Raw genomic sequence first — 20,565 nt, 5'->3', positions numbered from 1 at the left:
AAATTTGTTCTGTAGGTCTCTTTATGGCATGTAAATGTGTGCCAGCTACTGTATCAAGGGCTAGGAACACAGCAATAAAAATGATAGCCACAATCTCTACTCTCATGTATCTTACTGTCTAGCTGAGAGATTTATATATGATAATTTTTCTTAACTGTCCCATTGTGTCTTAATTACATTCTCAGAAAAGCATTTAAATGGCCAGTAAGTTTTGCCTTTTCTTTATACTTTTAATTATATAGAATAATTTGAAAATATAATCCTTCCATGTATAAATATAGAATTTTCCTATAAAGAACAAGTGTCATTTTGGTTATGAGAAAAACAAGGTTAACGTGAAAAAATATATTTACTCATAAATTCTATAATTTGAAATGTAAATTTTATTTATGATACTTACATCAAAGAAACTTGGGAAAATTGTGAGGAAATAGATTCAATCTTCTTTTGAAATTGAAATAGTTTCTTACTTATTTATCTGGAAAAGGTCAGATCAGATCAGATCAGTCGCTCAGTTGTGTCCGACTCTTTGCGACCCCATCAGTTTTCATTCTAATCCCAAAGAAAGGCAATGCTAAAGAATGTTCAAACTATGCACAGTTGCACTCATCTCACACGCTAGCAAAGTAATGCTCAAAATTCTCCAAGCCAGGCTTCAACAGTACGTGAACCATGAACTTCTGGATGTTCAAGCTGGGTTTAGAAAAGCCAGAGGAACCCAAGATCAAATTGCCAACATCCAATGGATCATCAAAAAAGCAAGAAAGTTCCAGAAAAATATCTATTTCTGCTTTATTGACTACACCAAAGCCTTTAACTGTGTGGATCACAACAAACTGTGGAAAATTATTCCAAAAGATGGGAATACCAGACCACCTTACCTGCCTCCTGAGGAATCTGTATGCAGGTCAAGAAGCAACAGTTACAACTGTACATGGAACAACAGACTGGTTCCAAATCAGGAAAGGAGTGCATCTGTCAATCTGCTTATTTAACTTATATGCAGAGTACATCATGCGAAATGCTGGGCTGAATGAAGCACAAGCTGGAATCAAGATTGCCATGAGAAATAAGAGTAACTAAGATATGCAAATGATACCACCCTTATGGCAGAAAGCAAAGAGGAACTAAAGAGCCTCTTGATGAAAGTGAAAGTGGAGAATGAAAAAGTTGGCTTAAAAGTCAACATTCAGAAAACTAGGATCATGGCATCCAGTCCCATCACTTCATGGCAAATAGATGGGGAAACAATGAAGATAGTGACAGACTTTATTTTTTGGGCTCCAAAATCACTGCAGATGGTGACTGCAGCCATGAAATTAAAAGACGCTTACTCCTTGGAAGGAAAGTTATGACCAACCTAGACAGCATATTAAAAGCAGAGACATTACTTTGCCAACAAAGGTCCATCTAATCAAAGCTATGGTTTTTCCAATAATCATGTGTGGATGTGAGAGTGGGACTATAAAGAAAGCTGAGTGTGAAAGAATTGGTGCTTTTGAACTGTGGTGTTGGAGAAGACTCTTGAGAGTCCCTTGGACTGCAAGGAGATCCAACCAGTCCATCCTAAAGGAGACCAGTCCTGGGTGTTCATTGGAAGGACTGATGCTGAAGCTGAAACTCCAATCCTTTGGCCACCTGACGCAAAGAGCTGACTTATTGGAAGACACTGATGCTGGGAAAGATTGAAGGCGAGAGAAGAAGGGAACAACAGAGGATGAGATGGTTGGATGGCATCACTGACTCAATGGACATGAGTTTGAGCAAGCTCCAGGAGTTGATGATGGACAGGGAAGCCTGGCATGCTGCAGTTCATGGGGTCACAAAGAGTCAGACACAACTGAGCAGAACTGAACTGATTTATTTGGTTGAGAAACGTATGTCATGTCTGTATCAAAGTATAGCTTCTCATTATGACTTTTAAAATCTGTGTTCAGATCAGAAGAAGTTGAGGTGAGTTCCTTGGTTTGCTGAATCTCTGGATAATAGCATTAGTTGATTTGGTTTGCTTTCAGAACACATGTAAATAGTATTATTGCAAGATAGTATTTAGCTAGTAGCAGCTCCATTAGTATTATTTATAGTCAGAAACTATTGTCATGCGTTCTTCAAGAGTTCCTTTATCTCTGTGATGGAAGATTCCATTATGCTTATCCTTTATTAAGTGTTTAGTTCAGTGGCTCAGTCACGTCTGACTCTTTGCAGTCCTATGGACTGCAGCACGCCAGGCCTCCCTGTCCATCACCAACTCCCAGAGTTTACTCAATTCATGTCCATTGAGTCAGTAATGCCATCCAACCATCTCATCCTCTGTTGCCCCCTTCTCCTCCTGCCCTCAGTCTTTCCCAGCAACAGGGTCTTTTCCAGTGAGTTGGCTCTTCGCATCAAGTGGCCAAAGTATTAGAGTTTCAGCTTCAGCATCAGTCCTTCCAATGAATATTTAGGACTGGTTTCCTTTAGGATTGACTGATTAGATCTCCTTGCAGTCCAAGGGACTCTCAAGAGTCTTCTTCAACACCACAGTTCAGAAGCAACATTTCTTTGGCACTCAGCCTTATGGCCCAACTCTCATTCATACATGACTGTTGGAAAAATCATAGCTTTGACTATATGGAGCTTTGTCAGCAAAGCGATGTCTCTGCTTTTTAATACACTATCTAGGTTTTTCATAGCTTTTCTTCCACAGAGCAAACATCTTTTAATTTCATGGCTGCAGTCACTGTCTGCAGTGATTTTGGAGCACCAAAAAATAAAGTCTATCACTGTTTCCATTTTTTCCCCCATCTGTTTTCCATGAAGTGATAGGACTGATGTCATGTTCTTAGCTTTTTAAATGTTGAGTTTTAAGCCAATTTTTCATTCTCCTCTTTCACCTTCATCAAGAGGCTCTTTTGTTCCTCTTCACTTTCTGCCATTAGGGTGGTATCATCTGCATATCTGCGGTTATTGATATTTCTCCTGGAAATCTTGATTCCAGCTTGTGGTTCATCCAGCCGGGTATTTTGCATAATGTACTCTGCATATAAGTTAAATAAGCAAGGTGATTATATACAGCCTTGACATACTCCTTTCATGATTTTGAACCAGTCCATTGTTACATGTCCAATTCTAACTGTTAATTTTTTTCCTGCATACAGGTTTCTCATGAGGCAGGTAAGGTGGTTTGGTATTCCCATCCCTTAAAGAATTTTCCACAGTTTGTTGTGATCCACACAGTCAAAGGCTTTAGCATAGTCAATGAAGCAGAAGTTTTTCTGGAATTCCCTTGTTTTTTCTATGATCCAATGGATGTTGGCAGTTTGATCTAGATATGTTAATTAATTTAATCCTCACAGTAACACCATGTAAGGGAAGATCCCCTGGAGAAGGAAATGGCAGTCCACTCCAGCACTCTTGCCTGGAAAATCCCATGGACGGAGGAGCCTGATAGGCTACAGTCCATGGGGTCGCAAAGAGTCAGACACGGCTGAGCGACTTCACTTCACTTCATATATGATTGTTGTTTTTTTGTTTGTTTGGGGGCTTCCCTGTGTGGCTAAAGTTGTAAAGAATCTGCCTTCAGTGCACAATACCCAGGTTTGATCCCTGAGTTGGGAAGATCCTGAAGAAGGGAATGGCTGTGCACTCTAGTATTCTTGCCCGGAGAATTCCATGGACAGAGGAGCCCAGTGGGCTACAGTCCATGGGGTCACGGAGTCGGACATGACCGAGCAGTTAACACAGACTCACACACACACACACACACACACACACATATAATACGTATGTATATCATACCATTTTATATATAAAGAAACTGAAAGTTGATTAACTCACTCCAAGTTGTCTGATAACTGGCAGAGTTGGAGTTAAAATCAAGCCTCACTGATGCTGAAGCTACTTTGCACCAAGCTTTGATTCCTCTCAGTCCTTTCTGATTTTTAGAGTGCCCTGTGAAAGGGAGACATCATAATTGAATGAGAATCTTTAGAGAAAAGCAAGATAGAATCACCGAGATCAGAATTGTCCTTGAAAACCTGGGGTGTGCATGAGAACCTCAGTCTACAGAACAGTCACAGAGCAATAGGAAATGGTTGACAGTGGGGACAGGATGTTAGGTTATCTCCCAGTTTACCTAATTCCCCTTTTCCAATCACCATCCCCCCCACCACCGCCACCCCTGGATACGGAGAGAACATGGAAAGTGATTGCAGAGCTACTAAGAAATACGGGAATCGGGGGAGGCAATGCTGAGCCTGCATCATGGTAGAAGACCAGTTCCGGGAGAAGAGATCAGAATCCTAAGGCGAAAAGGAACTACTTAGGCAAAAGATGACCCCCAAATTTCCTAAAAGTTAGGGAGCTGCAGGAGGAATAGTAATTCCAAGCAATTCCATTGGAATTGAGGTTAAAGGATGAACAATAGGTGCTCTTGTTGAAAACAAATCTTGCTGGAGAAAACCAAGGAAAGAAGGTGCTACAAGCCACAGCCTCATCTTGATTGCAGATCCCTTACTGATTGGTCTCCAATGCAGTCTGAACAGGATTTGCTCCTTCTGGTGCATTCTTTTCTTATGTGGGTATGGTGACAGTTACTGCTGCAAGCAGAAAAGTTTAGTAGGCAGTGTGGTATATATGTCAGACCTATGCCAGAGCTTGTTCTCACGGCAGCTCTGCAGATGCATTTCTTGGGTTACATAAAACATTGCTCATCTTTGTCTCATTTTTCTTTTCTGATGCACAAGTCAGCATGTTGAATTCATTGAACTAACTTGTGCATGTGGGCAGGGAGATTGGATTATGAAGTGTGTATTTCAAACAAATTGTGCAAAATGAAGTAACAAGCTAAGGCGCTCAGCCACTTCTTCAGTATTAAGCAAGTATGGGATTAGTAATGAGTGAAAGATTCAGATTTGAGGCCCTGAAAAAAAGCATGTTCGTTTTTTTGTCTTTGATGTGAAGACATTTTTAAAACACAGACATTTAAAACACAGACATTCAAAAACATAAAACATTTCTGAAGAAATTTTTAAGTAAACATATTAAAGATCGCAACACACCCATATTCCCACCACCTAGAATTGTTAACATTCTGCCACATATTCTTTAAGATTTTATAATTGAAAATGAAATGTTGTGGATAAAAATGGAATTCTGTTTGACGTTTGTTGTTGGTGTTCAGTCGCTAAGTTGTGTCTGACTCTTTGCGACCCCACAGACTGCAGCACGCCAGGCTTCCCTGTCCTTCACTCTCTCTAGGAGTTTCCTCAGACTTATGTCCATTGAGGCAGTGATGCCATCCAACCATCTCATCCTCTGCCACCCTCTTCTCCTTTAGACATATCACCTCCCAAAGTCATTCTCTTCTTTCATCTTTCTAGCGATAACTTCTATCATGAAATTAGTCTCTTTCCAGTCTGCATGTAAGTATAAATAGATGTTTACATACAGGTGCAGGCATCTGTGAACAGTCTTTTGTGGGCACTACTCCCCAGCGTCTACACAAAGTAGCATAACGCACACACAGTAACAGCACTAGTGAACCTATGCTGCGTGGTTACACTGTGCCTGGAGCAGCGCTTTCTCAGTCCTTTCAGTGACTCAGCATAGCCCACACTGTTGTTACCTCCTTTTCTAGGTGCACAGAGAGGTCACTTGCCCAGGGTCACACAGCTAATAAGTAGTGGGGCTGAGAATTAATCCCCACTCTAAGCTGGAATTAGTCCGGCTCTGGAGTTGAGCACTTGACCACCAGGCTGGATGGCCTCTTCACTCACTCACCCTTCAGAATCTGTCACTCTTTCAACATCATGTTTCTGATATCCACAATTGTCGTCCACAGATTTAGTTTATTCATTTTCACAGTTTTACTGTATTCTGTTAAATGAATATAATATATAAGCATCACTGATGATCATTTTAAATCCACAGACGCAGAATAACTGGATCTAATTGGGTACCCGAGATATTTTCCAGTTGGACCTTTTTTTTTTTAAATTTTATTTTATTTTTAAACTTTACATAATTGTATTAGTTTTGCCAAATATCAAAATGAATCCGCCACTGGTATACATGTGTTCCCCATCCTGAACCCTCCTCCCTCCTCCCTCCCCATACCATCCCTCTGGATCGTCCCAGTGCACTAGCCCCAAGCATCCAGTATCGTGCATCAAACCTGGACTGGCAACTCTTGTCTCCAGCTATGCATATAATTGGCGAGTTGACTTCTAGGAAGTAGATTTCATCTATAAAAGATCTCAACTGGCATCCTTTTGAAACTTACTACTACTCTTCTGTGTTTTTGATGGGTTTCCCTGGTAGCTCAGATGGTAAAGCACCTGCCTACAATGCAGGAGACCCGGGTTCGATCCCTGGGTCAGGAAGATCCCCTGGAGAAGGAAACGGCAACCCACTCCAGTATTCATGCCTGGAAAATCCCATGGACTGAGGAGCCTGGTGGGCTACAATCCATGGGGTCGCAAAGAGTCGGACACGACTGAGCGACTTCTGTGTGTGTGTGTGCACTGTGCTTGGGCTTTCCAGATGGCTCAGTGGTAAAGAATCTGCCTGCCAGTGCAGGAGATGCCAAGACTCCAATTCAGTCCCTGGGTCAGGAAGATCCCCTGGAATAGGCAGTGGCAACTCCCTCCAGTATTCTTGCCTGTAGAATTCCATGGACAGAGGATCCTGATGGGCTACAGTCCGTGGGATTGCAGAGTTGGACACAACCGAGCACACACAGGACAACACAGTGCTTAAGACCTATAAAATGCAAACAGTGAAGGTTTCCATCTCACAGGGCTACTGGGAGAATTGAATGGCTTAATTCAAATAAAGCAGGGAGACTAGTACCTAGCAGACAGTACGCACCCTGTAAATGTCAGCTGTTACTATTTGCTCTTATCATCTATCCTGTTCCTCTTGAACCTGATTATTAGGTTGTTTCAATTTTTCATTATTGCATATATTGCAACAATGAAAGCCCTGTGTCTAATTTTAAAATTTTCTTTTGGGTATCTCCCTAGAAGAGGAATGGATAGCTCATAGGGTATGTATGTGTTCAGTTTCACTTGATGCTGCCAAAGCTTGCTGTGTACATTCACACACCCTCATACATGTTTTGGGTTCCTATTACCCATTATTGTCCTCAATGTCAGTTGACATTCTCTGTTAGATTTGCCAATCTGATGGTTGAGAAATACTGCCGTGTTGAATTGATAAGCTGAGTAAGAAATAATGTCATGTTGTGGAATTGGGTTTTCAATAACAACTTTATTGAGATATGATTCACATGCTGTAAAATTTACCCTTTTGAAAGTGTTCAATTCAGTGGTTTTCCATATATTCACAAGGATCTGCAACCATCACTGATACCTAGTTTTAGGAGAAACCCCTTATTCATTAGCAGTCACTCCCACTTCTCCACTGCCCCCAGCCCCTGGCATTGCTAATCTACTTCATGTTTCTTTTATTTACCTACTCTGGACATTGCATGTAAATGGAATCATATAATATGTGGATTTTCGTAGCTGGCTTCTTTAATTTATCTTAAGAAAATGGATTTTTTAGGTTCATCCATGATGTAGCTTTCATTCAGCACTTCATTCCTTAATATGGCCCAGTACTTCATTCCTTAAAATATTCTGTTGTGTTAATATACTACCATTTGTTTATTCATTTATCAGCTAATGCAAAAATTTGGACTGTTTCTACTTTGGCTGTTTTAAATAATTTTAAATAATGCTATAAAAATTCATATGTATATTTTTTATAGACAAATTTTCATTTTCTTGGGTATACATATATTAATATACCAAGTAGTGGAATTGCTGGGTCATATGCTAACTATGTTTAACATTTTGAAAAGCTGCCAAACTGTTTTCCAACGTGATTGTACCATTCTCTAGTTCCATCAGCAGTGTATAAGGATTCCAGTTTCTTCACATCCTCATCTCTATGCTTGTTATTGTCTTTCTTTTTAATTCTATCCATCCCTAGGGGCTAGGAGTGGTATCTCCTTGTGGTTTTGCTTTGTATTTTTCTGACTGATGATGTCGAGCTTCTTTTCATGTGCTTATGAGCCATCTGTCTTTGGAAAAATGTCTAGTTAAATATTTTGCCTATTTTTTAAGTTGGGTGATTTGTCTCTTTATTTGAGTTTGTAAGCTATCCATGTAATCTGAATGTAAGTCCTTTATCAGATACATGATTTACAAATATTTTCCCCATTCTGTAGGTTGGCTTTTGACTTTCTTGATGTGAACTGGTGGATTTTTTTTTTTTTTTTGTGCTACATGGCTTGCAGGATCTTAGTTCTCCAAACAGGGATTGAACCAGAGCCCCTGACAGCCAGTGAAAGCACCAAGTCCTAACCACTGGACAGCCAGGGAACTCTCTGGTGGATTTTAATATTTGCAGTTTTGTATGTTTCTCCAAAATTTTAGTTTTTCAGATTGCCTTTATCCTGTCTGCTGATAGGATAAAGTGGTTCACAAGCCAGATAGCCTTGGGGTGTGCCCTTAGAGTACAGGGAGTCCATCCAGTATTCCATAGATCAGAAACTCTTACCTTGGTCACAAAAGCACAGATTTCCCAAGCAGATCTCAGTGAGCTTCTCAGTCAGTGAAGGAAGATCAGTTTTGATACCCAAGAGGAGATACCCTCACAGAGTCTGAATTTAATCATGAAAAGCACTGGAAAAGCCACCCCTTATATTTCAGACTGCTAACTGATTAATTCAGCAGCATTTGGATTTCTATTTAACCTGACCTTTTTCTTCTTTCTTTTTTTCTCCTCTTTTCTTTTCCTCCTGTCTCCTCCCCACTCCCTGTTTTGATTTCAGATTGAAAATGGCTCAGGAATCAGTCAGCAAGTTAACAGCAGAGAAGAAAGTGGAGACAAAGAAAATCAACCCCACGGCTAGTCTGGTGAGATGCATTTTTCATCATAACCTCAAGACTTTTCACTATACCTGAGGTGCACCCAGGAGTGGGCCTAAATTTAAAGGATAAAACTCAGAGGGATGAGTAGTGTATATATTCTCAGTTCCCATCCCAGGATACCACATGGTGAGAAAGGACATAGGTGAGGAGCAAAACCCAGCCCTGTGTGCTCTTCTAGCAAATTCAAACAGGGTCCTTTCCTGATAAACCAAATGTAGTCACTTGCCATTTCACACCCTTGCCCATTGCACCTCACACAAAGATCCCCTTCATCTCAAAGTACCCTTTTCCTGAACTTGATGGAGAATTTTGCCCTCACCAGTTCCTTTTCCTTGTTAAAGAGAGGGGCAGGGAGTAGCCTCTTTTGCTAGTTGGTAAAACTGAGATGCAGAAAGATACAGCCTACCTAAGACCACTTCTCAGACTGCTGACTGGTCCCCTGATTGCTCGCCCTAGGATAGAAACTAGCAGACTAGTAGTGTGTCTTCCTAGCCAGGAAGGGAAGCTGTCCTCCACAGTCCCACTGGCAATACTGATCACAAGGAATCTCCACGATACAGTTGGAATAGCTGAATGGTTAGGAACCCAAGGTATAGAGGTTCAAGTCCCAGCTTAGCCACTTACTAGTTGTATTTTACCAGTTGTGAAGTTACTTCATTCTTCCCTAGTACTTTTGCCAGTTGCTTTAAATTCTTTGACCATCTAAGTGGTCAGTAAGTGAGATGATTTCTGTTAACCAACGACAGTGTTCTCCTAACAACCCTATCAGCAGCTCAGCAAATGTTGAATGAGAAATGGGGAAGTCAGGGCTATACGACTTCATCAGGGACAGCCATGGTTGGCTTACAGAGCTCCTACCTGAATGGAAACATTCTGTGCCCATTTGGTGGTGTATTTGGTACACTCATCTTTATGTGGTGTATCTATATTTTTGGTGGCAGTGGGCTCAACTCAGATTTTTGTCTTCTTCCCTCGTTATCCACTGCTCATTCCCCAGGCCTCTATCCTCTCATTTCTAGGGCATTTGGTACAACTCTATTCAGCATCATAGACCAACATTTGAGAAACATATCAAAATTTGAGAAAGGTGAAAATTTAGGAAAAGGAATAATAATAAACTCAATTTTGTCTCAAATAACAGAAGGAAAGACTGCGTCAGAAGGAAGCTAGCGTGAGCACCAACTAACACAGACACAGGAGAGCAGTGATGGTGAGGCATAGCACCCGCATGACCCTCTGTAACACCGGTGCTACAAGAAGCCCTCAAAAGATACGTCACTCAATGTTTATTTTGCTCATCTCTTTCCGAGAACCCTGTGCCTTCTTAAAGAAGCCCCTTGTTAAGCCATAGGAACAATGAAATGCTGCTGAAAAAGTATTTGAGAACTGTTTCTTCTAGAGGTCCAAAGTTCCTTCGCTACAAGACCAGAGAATTACCAAGATTTTTGAGTTTTTCTTTTTTTAAATCAGGGACCTCAAGCTTTCTAACCCAAGCATGATATATGTAAACTTGTGACAGAAGAAGAGATGGATTTTTTGTGACAGCTGCCTTGAGCAAGTTCAAGCCTTGATCTTTACAATAATCAAGCCTGCTGGTTTGATTATTGATCTTAATTTTGATTCTATTGCAGCAAGATCCTGAAGCACCCTTCTTGCCAAAAATGTTGAGACTTACCAGAATTATTTTAAGAGGCCCAAGACTGTATGCCCCACACTCAAGAAATGGTTATTTTTTCATTGTTTTTCACGTGTTAGAAAGAACAGAACATGGAATTATACATGGATGGAGAAGGAGGTTAAATAGTCATAAACTTCTTTCTGGAGAACAAATTATAATACAGGTAGTTGGCATTAGCCATTTAGCAAGACCCATTCCTCTGTTTTCATATCAGTTCATTGAGGTTTCCTAGGCCACTAGGAATTCTCTACCCCTTATTTAAAAAAAAAAAAAAAATGATAACTGAGCAGCAACAGACTTGGGGTCAAAGCATCTGCTTTGATGAGTGACCCAGTATCAGCCAGAGTTCATTTCACACCTCAAATCATCTATGAGTGGATACACCATGTTGAACTGCAGCTGAGCTGTACACCAGGTTCTGGGACTGAATGTGGCTGGACCTCTCCCATGCACCCTGGGAGGCAGTGTCTAGACAGGAGAGCAAATGCTACTTGGAGCTGTTTATCATGACCTTGACTGACAGACATGTGACCTATGGTTGAAGCAGGGGGGTTTAATGTCCAAAAAAGAGAGGGTAGTAAAAAAGTTCTTTACATCAAAATGGGAAGAGGGTGATTACATTGATATTGAATTTTGAGTTCAATAGGTAGTTTTTTCTGACCCTGGAAGCCCGTGTGATTACTGCCTCTAGAGTCACAGGAAAACCACCTTGGACCTCTCGCCACTCTCCTATGCTGTGAGAGGAGAAGAGAGGAGACTTGGGGTGAACTGAGGTAAGGATCAAAGCCTATCAGGTTTCAGTCTTGAAAGGAAAGAGGTCCAAGCTTTCTCCTCCCAACTGGTGGAAGACCATCTAAAGAAGAGCAGAAACCTTAACACCCTTCCCCATCTGCTGGTCATGTGTGAGCTGCCCCTTGCCCCAGCATCTTGCCAGAATCCCTCACCTTGCCAGGTACCTGAGTGTCTACCCAGGACCTGCCTGCTAGTTATCAGCCCCCACAGGGACCCCATAATAGATACAGCCAATTACAGCAGCACCATATCCTAATACAATGCCCAGGAATGCAGAGTCAGGATCAAATCTAGTCACAAGGCCATATTCCTGCAGGTGCTAGCCAATCTTTCTAATAATTAAAAAAAAAAAAGGAATGTAATAACATGGTTTGTTTTTTTCCCCAAAAAAATAAAAGAATAAGACAAGCAAAACAGAAGAGCTGGTAAGAACTTATATGGCTAATAATAGTTGCTTGTGAGCAAGCCTTTCTTACTGCTTTCTTAGATTGTTTTTCTCTTCATTTTCACTTAATGGTGAGGACCTAAGAAATTCCTCAATTTGAAACAAATCCTACTTACAGCTACCCTGTACTCTGTGACAGTCCTTCTAGTATTAACGGACAAAAGAAAAAGCGCCTGTTTTACCCACGCTCAAGTTGGATTTCATTATAGCAGACAGACCGGAATTTGGCAGTAAAATAAAACCTTTTCTAAAGAGCAAAGTTTGCCTACCTCTGTTGGGAAAACCTAGGGAGTCCAATGTACTGTTAATGTGTGAAGACACCGTGGCAGGATCCCCATGACTCACCCAATTTGCATCCTGCATTCGGCATCTGGACACCCCTCCCAAGTCCGCATGTGGACTGCAGTGCGACGGTGCCCTCATTTGTAACTTGACCTGATGCTTGGTAAAAGTTCACAAGACTTTGTCCAAGGTGGATCACCTTAAACAACCCAGAGGCCCTGAGAGAATCACCTATCCAATATGCAGCTGAGATTGTGTTAACTATAGCAGGTGTCACTAAACTTTTCATGAGTAAGTAGTTGGGGTATGTTAAGTAGTTGGGGTATGGTGAGTAGTTAGCAGCTGGGGCATGTCTGGCTGTTCTTAGCCCAGCCCTGCCTGCACAAGAGGGACAGTGGCCAGTATTTCTACCCTGCATTTAACCAGACATATTTGACTCACTAATCAGACTCAGAGAAACCTTAACTTATAACAATATCATCTCTGCCTAGTTAAGATTCATTGAAGCTGAGGGCACAGTGGATAGCAGTTCAGATTCTTGCATAACCTGCATAATCATCAAGCACACAAGTATATCATATATGACATAAAAGCATTATATAAACATGTTAGGTGAAAAACAGGCCTATGAAGTATTGAGGGTCAAGTGAGGCGGAGGTGTGCTATATGGTTTTTTAACCCAAGAGGCAGTTTATGGACGGAGACACGGTGAAGGGAAAAGGTAGCCAAGAAGAAATGAATGATATGATGATAGGCAAGGCCCAGGAGTCACAGGTGATACACCTGCTGCTCAGAAGTTACCTTTTGAATCCTTGGGTTGATGTCTATGAAATCTCTTTAAACATTCATTGCAACTACCCAGGAACTATGGAGGAAAAAGTGAAATCTGGGAAGTAGAATAAAGAGATCCAGTCATGCTCTTCCATCTTTAAATGTTTTAGCCAAAACAGTGGGCAACATGATGAGAAACTGGATGCCAGATTGGACCCCGGTCTTCAGTCCTCTTTTCTTCCCGGTAAGAATAGTGTACGCTGCACACCTGCTCAACCGCTCTTAGGCACGTCCTTTTCTCATAAGTACAGTAAGGAAAGGCATTTCCCAAATGCTCATATGCTGCTGGTGGAGAAATTAAAGGAAGGAATAAAACTCTTTGGTAGTATTCAGCAAGGTGAAGAAGTCATTGGTACAGTCCTTCCAAGACCGTGATCAGATGTATCAAAAGATATGTAAGTGTATTTTTGGTAAAGATTTGCTTGTTGGACTGGGATTACACATCTCTCTCTAGATTATACCATCTGCATGGGGAAATTTTAATTTTACTTCTTTGTTGGACAACATATTTTATTTCTATTTCATTCTTGCCTGGTGTCACTAACATAGATCATTGCACACAGCAGACAGCACCTAGTCAGCCAGAATATGAAAGGGAATTAGCGTTGCAGACCTGTGGGCTCTTTCCCAATAACCAGACTGTAACACTGACATGGGAACTTCATTCCCTGATGTTCTAAATTGGTCTGTTTTGTAGTACTGCCACCCTTGCCAAACAAAGATAAAACCAAATTGGAGCTTTCTGTGTGAAGAGGAGGAAGAAGTCAAAAAAAACATAGCTTTTACCCCCAAAATAACTGATGCAAATATCAAATATCCAATTCTATAATTAGTTTAAATAGTCTAAAAATTGCTAACAAGAACTCTCCACTAGGTTTGAGCTTCATTTTTCTTTGATCTTGCCCATTCTCATATTTAAAAACAAAAAGACCAAAAGGTAGAAGGGGAAAAGAAGCATCAGCAGATTTGGAAGTCAACGAATTAATTAGTTCCTGAATCACAAAAGAAGGACATATTGTGAAACCTGGGGTTGTAGAGGTCCTAAGCATATAAGAATTTGAACAGCTGTGAGGACTGATGAGTGTGGACAAAGTAAAGCTCTTAACTGCCCACTTGAGACTTCAGCCTAAACCAGGCAATTTTCATAGTGGGTTCAAGAGAGTGAAGTATTGCTCTGAACAATTTATTTTTGGAAAAATCACATACAAAGAGAAGTGGTATGTAGAGAAAGAAGTGTTAGACAATTAAAATTTCCTTTCTCTGATTCTCTTGTAAGAGCAGTTCATAAATGGATGGACCATCCAGAAAAGCATGAATACCACACTTCATATATCAGGTTTTTACCATAGAAACACAGCTAAAGAGGGTGGACTGAATAAAGAAATGAACTTTCATTCAAGTCAGCTACTTTGTTATCATAAAGAAATCTACAAGAGAAACAAGTCTGTGCAGACAAGTTTACAGTATTTGAAATGAATGGCTAGTTTTTAACTTTTCCAAAATGTAAATAACTTTGTTGAACATATTTCCATTTTCCAGCTATGGAGAGAGACAGTCTGGCTGGTCGGAACCTTGTCTGTTATTGGTGCAGAAGTCATTTAAAGGCACCTTTTGGCACAGGCCTCAGCGGGTCTGGCTCCTTGAGACGCACATAATTGTATTTATAACTCCATTAGTGACTGAATCCAGGCATCACTGGGCTCAGTTACACCGCTGTATGTGACTCGGAGGCTCATTTTGTGTCATGTCTGCAAACCCGTCGGTTGTTGACACCTTGTTAGAGGCATTGAAGTTTAGTTTCACAGTTCTTCATTTCCCCTCCCAGGGAGCAGGCAATCTACCAGACCCTCCCAGATCAGTGCTTTGCTGGGAAGTAGTGAATTCCAGAGTATTATTAACATGTCAGACTGGAAGCCAGTTCAGTAGTTTTATTTCTTCCAAGACCCTTAATCAACCCTGTGATATAAACTTAGCATTTGAGAAGTTTTTGTAGTTGACAGCTGACCTGGAAATGTGAAGATATGCAAATGTCAGCAAGGTGTCTCTGTCTCTTAAGGTGCCCATGAGGTTCCTACCAATGAAGAGATTAGCGGGGCAAAGCCGCATCTAGTAGGTCAGACTGTCCTCACTGGAGCTTCTGGATTCATTACCTCTCCACCCCCAGCTCCTCTCTCAGTCATCCTGGTGATAAATAGTAACATAGAGGACCTTTTTCTTCTCGTCCTCCCTTCTCTGATATGATGGTTCACATTAGCCAGAGCTCAAACTCATTCTTGCGTATTATGTCTCTAGAGTACTTGTTCATGAATATCTTCTTCATGCTACAATCTGGGAAAGACTGGTTTAATCTCAAGTTTTTATATAGAGTGGTAGCTAAAGCCATTATTTTACATTCCATCTCATATAACTTTCTATTTTTCAATATTTTCTTAAATATACTAAGAATCGCCATTGTATCTCCTTTTCTGAAAGCTTATTCATAGACTTCTGTGGGCTGTTGTTTTTGTTTTTGTTTTAATGCTTTGTGTGAAATTCAGTAGCACTGGGTGAGCAAAATGCAAATGAGCCCAATTTCCCACAGCAATTTGGCCTTCTTCTCCATGGAATAAGCAACCTTCTACCACCCTTAAGCTGTTTTGTAGGCTGTTTGCCTAAATTCTACCTGTGCAGACACCAAGGGGTTCTTCTGTCTTTGAAGCTGTAAGAATGTCTTAAAAGAGAATGAGTACTTCTCCCCATATATAGTGTGAGCTGGCAGTGTTTTATAGTTAGTATATCAAGTAAGAAATCTAATGTTTTCAGGCATGCATTCCCAGAGGTCTATCAACATCTTTGGCAAAATTATACATACTTTCTTTCCCTGTTCTCTTCTAAGACTTGCTTCCATTCTTGTCTCATGAAACAAATGTATTTTTGTTTATTCACCTGGGTCAGCTTTCTAGAATGAGAGGCTAGTCCCATGGACCACTGAGTATAAAGGAAGTTACCCTCCACTGCCCCATGACGTGGTTGATAGGTGTGTTTAGGAATGCAAAGCTTTCTGGGATATCTTGGGATGGATTTTTGAATTCCAGGTTTCCATGACGTATATAAAATTGGGTACATAGCATACAAAGATTATACTGTCGTCCCCATAAGAGATTAAGAGCTTTATAATCTATACATCTTAGATAGATGTCAGCAAACTGTAAGTAGCTCATTTTACCCCCTTTGTTCTTGGCAACTTGTTCCTATCTATAATCTTATTCCTTCACATCTGACCACCAAGGCATGAAGTGTCAACCCACTCATATCGCCCTCTGCAAAATCCTCTAAAGATGTCCATTTCCTTTAGAAACAAATCCATGGGTAAGAGGGGAAAGTCTAGTGACCATTCTCTTAGCCCAGGGTGTCACACATGGGATTTTGGGCTAAGTCCATACCAAATATTAATTTTACAATTTTTTAATTTCTCAAGATGCAAATAATGTGATTATTATTAATAGGATGTAAAATCTTTGAAGAACATAAGCATTAAGAAAAAAGGACTTCTCTTTAAAGAAACAATCGAAGATATTCCTCAAAAGACAGAAACTTTTAAAATTAGAAATTGAATAATTTTTAAGATTCTTTGGAGAAAATATGTCATTGATTCATCATAGTCTTTTCCTTCTCGTTGAGTTTTAATTTAGACTAGCATGGGAAGCAGAGTGCCCCTGGACTTTGATTTAGGGGATCGTGCTTTGGCCTGGAAAGTCAGTACTGGCCTGCATGCCCAGAACCCAAATGAAGTCAGTCAGTGTCCTAATGAGAATCAGGCCTAACAGAAATGTAAATTATTTCAAGACCTTTAGGGTTTAATTTTCTTAGCAACACCCTTGACCCTGTTTCCTAAAATTAATTTGATCCATGCAGTTATGTGTCTTCATTTGGTGTTATGAGATTGCAAGCAATGGGATGATGGAGAAAAATAGACAGTAGAAAAGGAAAATTTGAACAAGGCCAGGGTGTAATGTTTTGCTGATATAATGCATTGTTAGGGAGCTGGTGACTGTTGCCATGGTTGTATCATGGGCAGCCTTTCAACAGAAGCTCAGGGCATATGTATGAGGGCAGTGGGAGTGCCCAGTATCTCCTATTGGTCCATGCTTGACAGTGTGCTGGAAAAGCAGATACATACCAGTGGACTGGCCTGTGCTTGCTGAAATAACTTCATTGAATTTCAGATTAATTTCCATGGGATCAGTTATCCATGAACCTTCCTGTTTCCTCACTGCCTGTTTAAAATTCATTTTGGCATCAAGCTTCATTTCATTTTTCTCCTTTCAGTACTTCTGCATTGTGTCCCCTTCCTTCACATCCTACAGTGACATTTGCCTCGCTTTACTGTTTCTCCAGGACCCAGCTTTCTGTCCCTCTTTCCCCCACAGACACCTGAAGTGCCCCTGAGCCCTCACTCCATCGCCCCACACCCATGCTCCATCCCCCAGCCCTGTGGACAGGGAGCTCGGCTGTCACCAAGAGAGACACAGCCTTGTGACTGCTTCTTGTTAATGTCAGCACCACCTCATCACTTAAGCAAAGAGGGAAAAATCCATAAAAGAGATGGAAAATACATTTCTTTTTTTATTATTATTCTACTTTATTTTAAGAGGCTTGAGAAGAGGGGTGGTTCCAGTCCTTCTCAGTTTCCCAGAGAGTTTTACTTTACAACTGTCTAAGGAAGGACCATTCTTTTGATAAATGTATAAATCAGCCCAGGTCACCAGCTATGATGCGTAAGACTCCAGTGTTGAATCTCTGTGCTGCTGGACAAAGTGACTAAATTCTGTGCAAATATTTTGAATCATAGGCTTTTTATTGCCCCTCGGTTCTTACTACTACTCATGATTCAAACATCTTCACGAAGCTGGGTCAGGATGTTGACAATTTGTGGTTATTTTCAGATCAACAGTAACTTACCCTCTTGAAAGCACTTAAAAAGAAAGTTAAGCGTATCTTAAATATTCAACCATTTGACCTGGAAAAAAGTTGGCTTTTCTGTTTAATTATTAGACCAATCTGTAGATGTAATCTTAAAGGGTTTTTTATGCAATAATGAAGACAGTTTGAGAAATGAGAAGGCACTTTAAAGACGTGAAACCTTGTATTATACACTCGTGGATATTTTTTAATAAGCTAATTGGATTCAGGTATTTTTTTCCCTTTAAATTTTTAAAAATATGTATTTCTAATTTTTTTGCATATTTAATTTTGTCAAAACTGAGAAATGCTCGCTAGTTGAACTTGTAAATGTTATTTGCAAACCAAATAAAGTATTTATTTTTAAAAAGAAAAGGTGAAGGAATCAATATGGATTTGTACATAATGAATATATGTGTGTGTGTGTGTATGTTTTTCCTTCCTGACACTACTTGGTCCTCACATCAATTGTATTTTTGTACACAGTGTATATATATTGGTTAGAAAATGTAGATTGTCTGTTCAAAGACCTCTGTCTCTGATAGATTATATTTATCCTACTGTTGATACCTCTCTTAATTTGTTTTAAGAGATAGAATTCTATTTTTTTGGAACTTGCAGAGAACTGCATTCATGGCTTCCAATTGTAAATATGCTAAGGGTATTTTAATAAATTCTGGTTTCATGTCTGTCTGGTGTGCAGTACAGATCTGTTTCCACGAGGCATTTAAGATAGTATCCCAGCAGTGCTATAATGTGGAGAATACAATCATTTCTAACTTGCCTTACTGCTTGAGGGTAGCATTACTGCTGAACTACAAAAGCTGGATCTCGGTAAGTCCATCATCTGCATTTTCTTTTTTCTCCTCTGTCCTCCACACCAACAGTGGGAAATCTGGCTAGGCATTCAAGGCTAACACCAAACAGGCAAACCCAGCCGAGCATGGTCTCAACCGTACTGACCTGAAAGCAACTCTGCTTCAACATAAATTGCCCAAGGTTGGGTGTGGGGTGGAGAACCACAAGGATTGGTGATTTTGTGTTATGAATTGGTAGAGTATGGAAACAGAACAGAAATATAATCGTATTTTAACACTAAATACAACATTCAAATTCTTTTCAGGCAGATGATAAGATAAATGCAGGTATTTATGAAAAAACTAAAAGACTTTCAGCAAAACACTGCTCTGTGAAATAGAAGAGCAGTCTTTGTGATTGCATGTTTAACTGATTCATTTGTTCAGTATACTTGAATGCCATGCACTCTTGAGTTCTAGAAGTTTGCTGAAATATGCCCTAATGGGTTTAATGAACACACATAGTTATCATCTGGGGAGACATTTTATCACTAGGAGAGCTTTAAAATTAGAGTCATAGAGCTGCAAAAATCTTCGGACACTGGATAAAAATCTCCATTTCACAGAGTTGAAAACCACTGTAATTCAAGGGACTTGTTGAAAGTTATACTCAGCATTAGTAAATACATCAAGACTAGAATCCACATCTCTTGACCCTAAGGCCAAAGCCCTTCTACCTGCTCAACTCATTCATCACATTAAGTTCTTTTCTTCAAAAGACCCCATTATGGAGAAATGTTCTAGAACTGTTGTTTGGAAAGTAGGGTCCAAATGCTCCTAAGGGTTTGGAGAAACCATTATTAAAGTTGTACCTTGAATTAAAGTACTTAGTAGAGGTTGAAGACTTCTGTGTCATAAAGACCTAGGAAAAATATTCCACCTTAGGAAGAATCTCCTCTTTGATTTACTGAGATTTACTCTCCCTTGCAGAGCATAGTGGTACCTGTTGAATTTTTAAGTATACATATTTGCCTATTCTTTAAATACTCCAGGTATGCCAATGGTCCAACTAATAGGCCATAAATTCCTGGGACTAACTATTCCCCTTTAGAGTCTAGCTGTCTCCTTTCACCTGGATATGATGTATTCATGGAAATAAGACATTAATGTTGGCCTGCACCAGCCACGCCTGCTTGTATGCCTCTAAGTCTTCTCCAGGTAAGGTTTGCTTCATGCCCATCATTGTGTGAGGACGAAAGGTAAGATAAGGTAACGTTATAGTTATCAATTGCTGCATGACAAAATACCCCAAATTCAGTGTTAATAAACCATAATCACTTATTTTTCATGGTTCTTGTTAGTTTGAGAAGAACTCAACTGGACAATTCTCACTTGGAATCTCATATTGTTTTAGTGCTGTATCCATTGGGTCTACAGTCATCTGGATGGTTGGAACATAAGCCTTCAAGGTGGCTGACTCACTTGGCTGCCAAACTGTTGGTGGCTCTAGGCTGGGGGCCTCAGGGCCTTTGTTTCTACAGGTCTGCTTGAATGTCCAAGGTGAAATAGGTAGTACTTTCTTTGACCAAGGCTTTAAAGTTACTTTCATTGTATCTATTGATTGAGGCATTTATGAAGTTCTTCCCATGGAATGGACAAAAAGGACTCACCTCCTGATGGAGGAATGTCAATACTATAGGAAGAGCTTGTGAGATGAGAAATTTATTGGTACAACCATTTTTGGATAATACAGTTTGCCTCAGTAACTTGCCCTGTTCTTTCCATTTGGTTTTATTCCTATTTTTGTTGTAAAATTAAATTTCAGATTATTTTCAAAATTTTCCCTACTTGTTTTCCCCACATCTTCTCTCTGCCCGC

The 20,565-nt window shown here is 40.2% G+C and overlaps 1 protein-coding gene and 1 non-coding gene across 4 annotated transcripts in view; both read left to right on the top strand.

Moving 5' to 3' along the window:
* Nucleotides 1–18,573, top strand: part of FMN1 (formin 1) — a 467,756-nt gene extending 449,183 nt beyond the window's left edge. For all 3 annotated transcript variants that reach the window (XM_070378266.1, XM_070378268.1, XM_070378267.1), the window contains 2 exons: nt 8,822–8,906; nt 10,063–18,573. In XM_070378266.1, the coding sequence (XP_070234367.1) occupies nt 8,822–8,906; nt 10,063–10,107 (130 nt within the window). In that variant the 3' untranslated portion in view covers nt 10,108–18,573. The remainder of the gene's footprint in view (nt 1–8,821; nt 8,907–10,062) is intronic.
* Nucleotides 6,291–6,363, top strand: TRNAC-ACA (transfer RNA cysteine (anticodon ACA)). The gene has a single exon. It is a non-coding gene; the product is annotated as a tRNA-Cys (tRNA).
* Nucleotides 18,574–20,565: the final 1,992 nt, after the last annotated feature.

Source organism: Bos mutus, chromosome 10 (assembly GCF_027580195.1).
Source record: "Bos mutus isolate GX-2022 chromosome 10, NWIPB_WYAK_1.1, whole genome shotgun sequence".
Classification (NCBI taxonomy): domain Eukaryota; kingdom Metazoa; phylum Chordata; class Mammalia; order Artiodactyla; family Bovidae; genus Bos; species Bos mutus.
The sequence above is the reverse complement of the archived record's forward strand: the minus strand, read 5'-3'. Positions and strand labels throughout refer to the sequence as shown.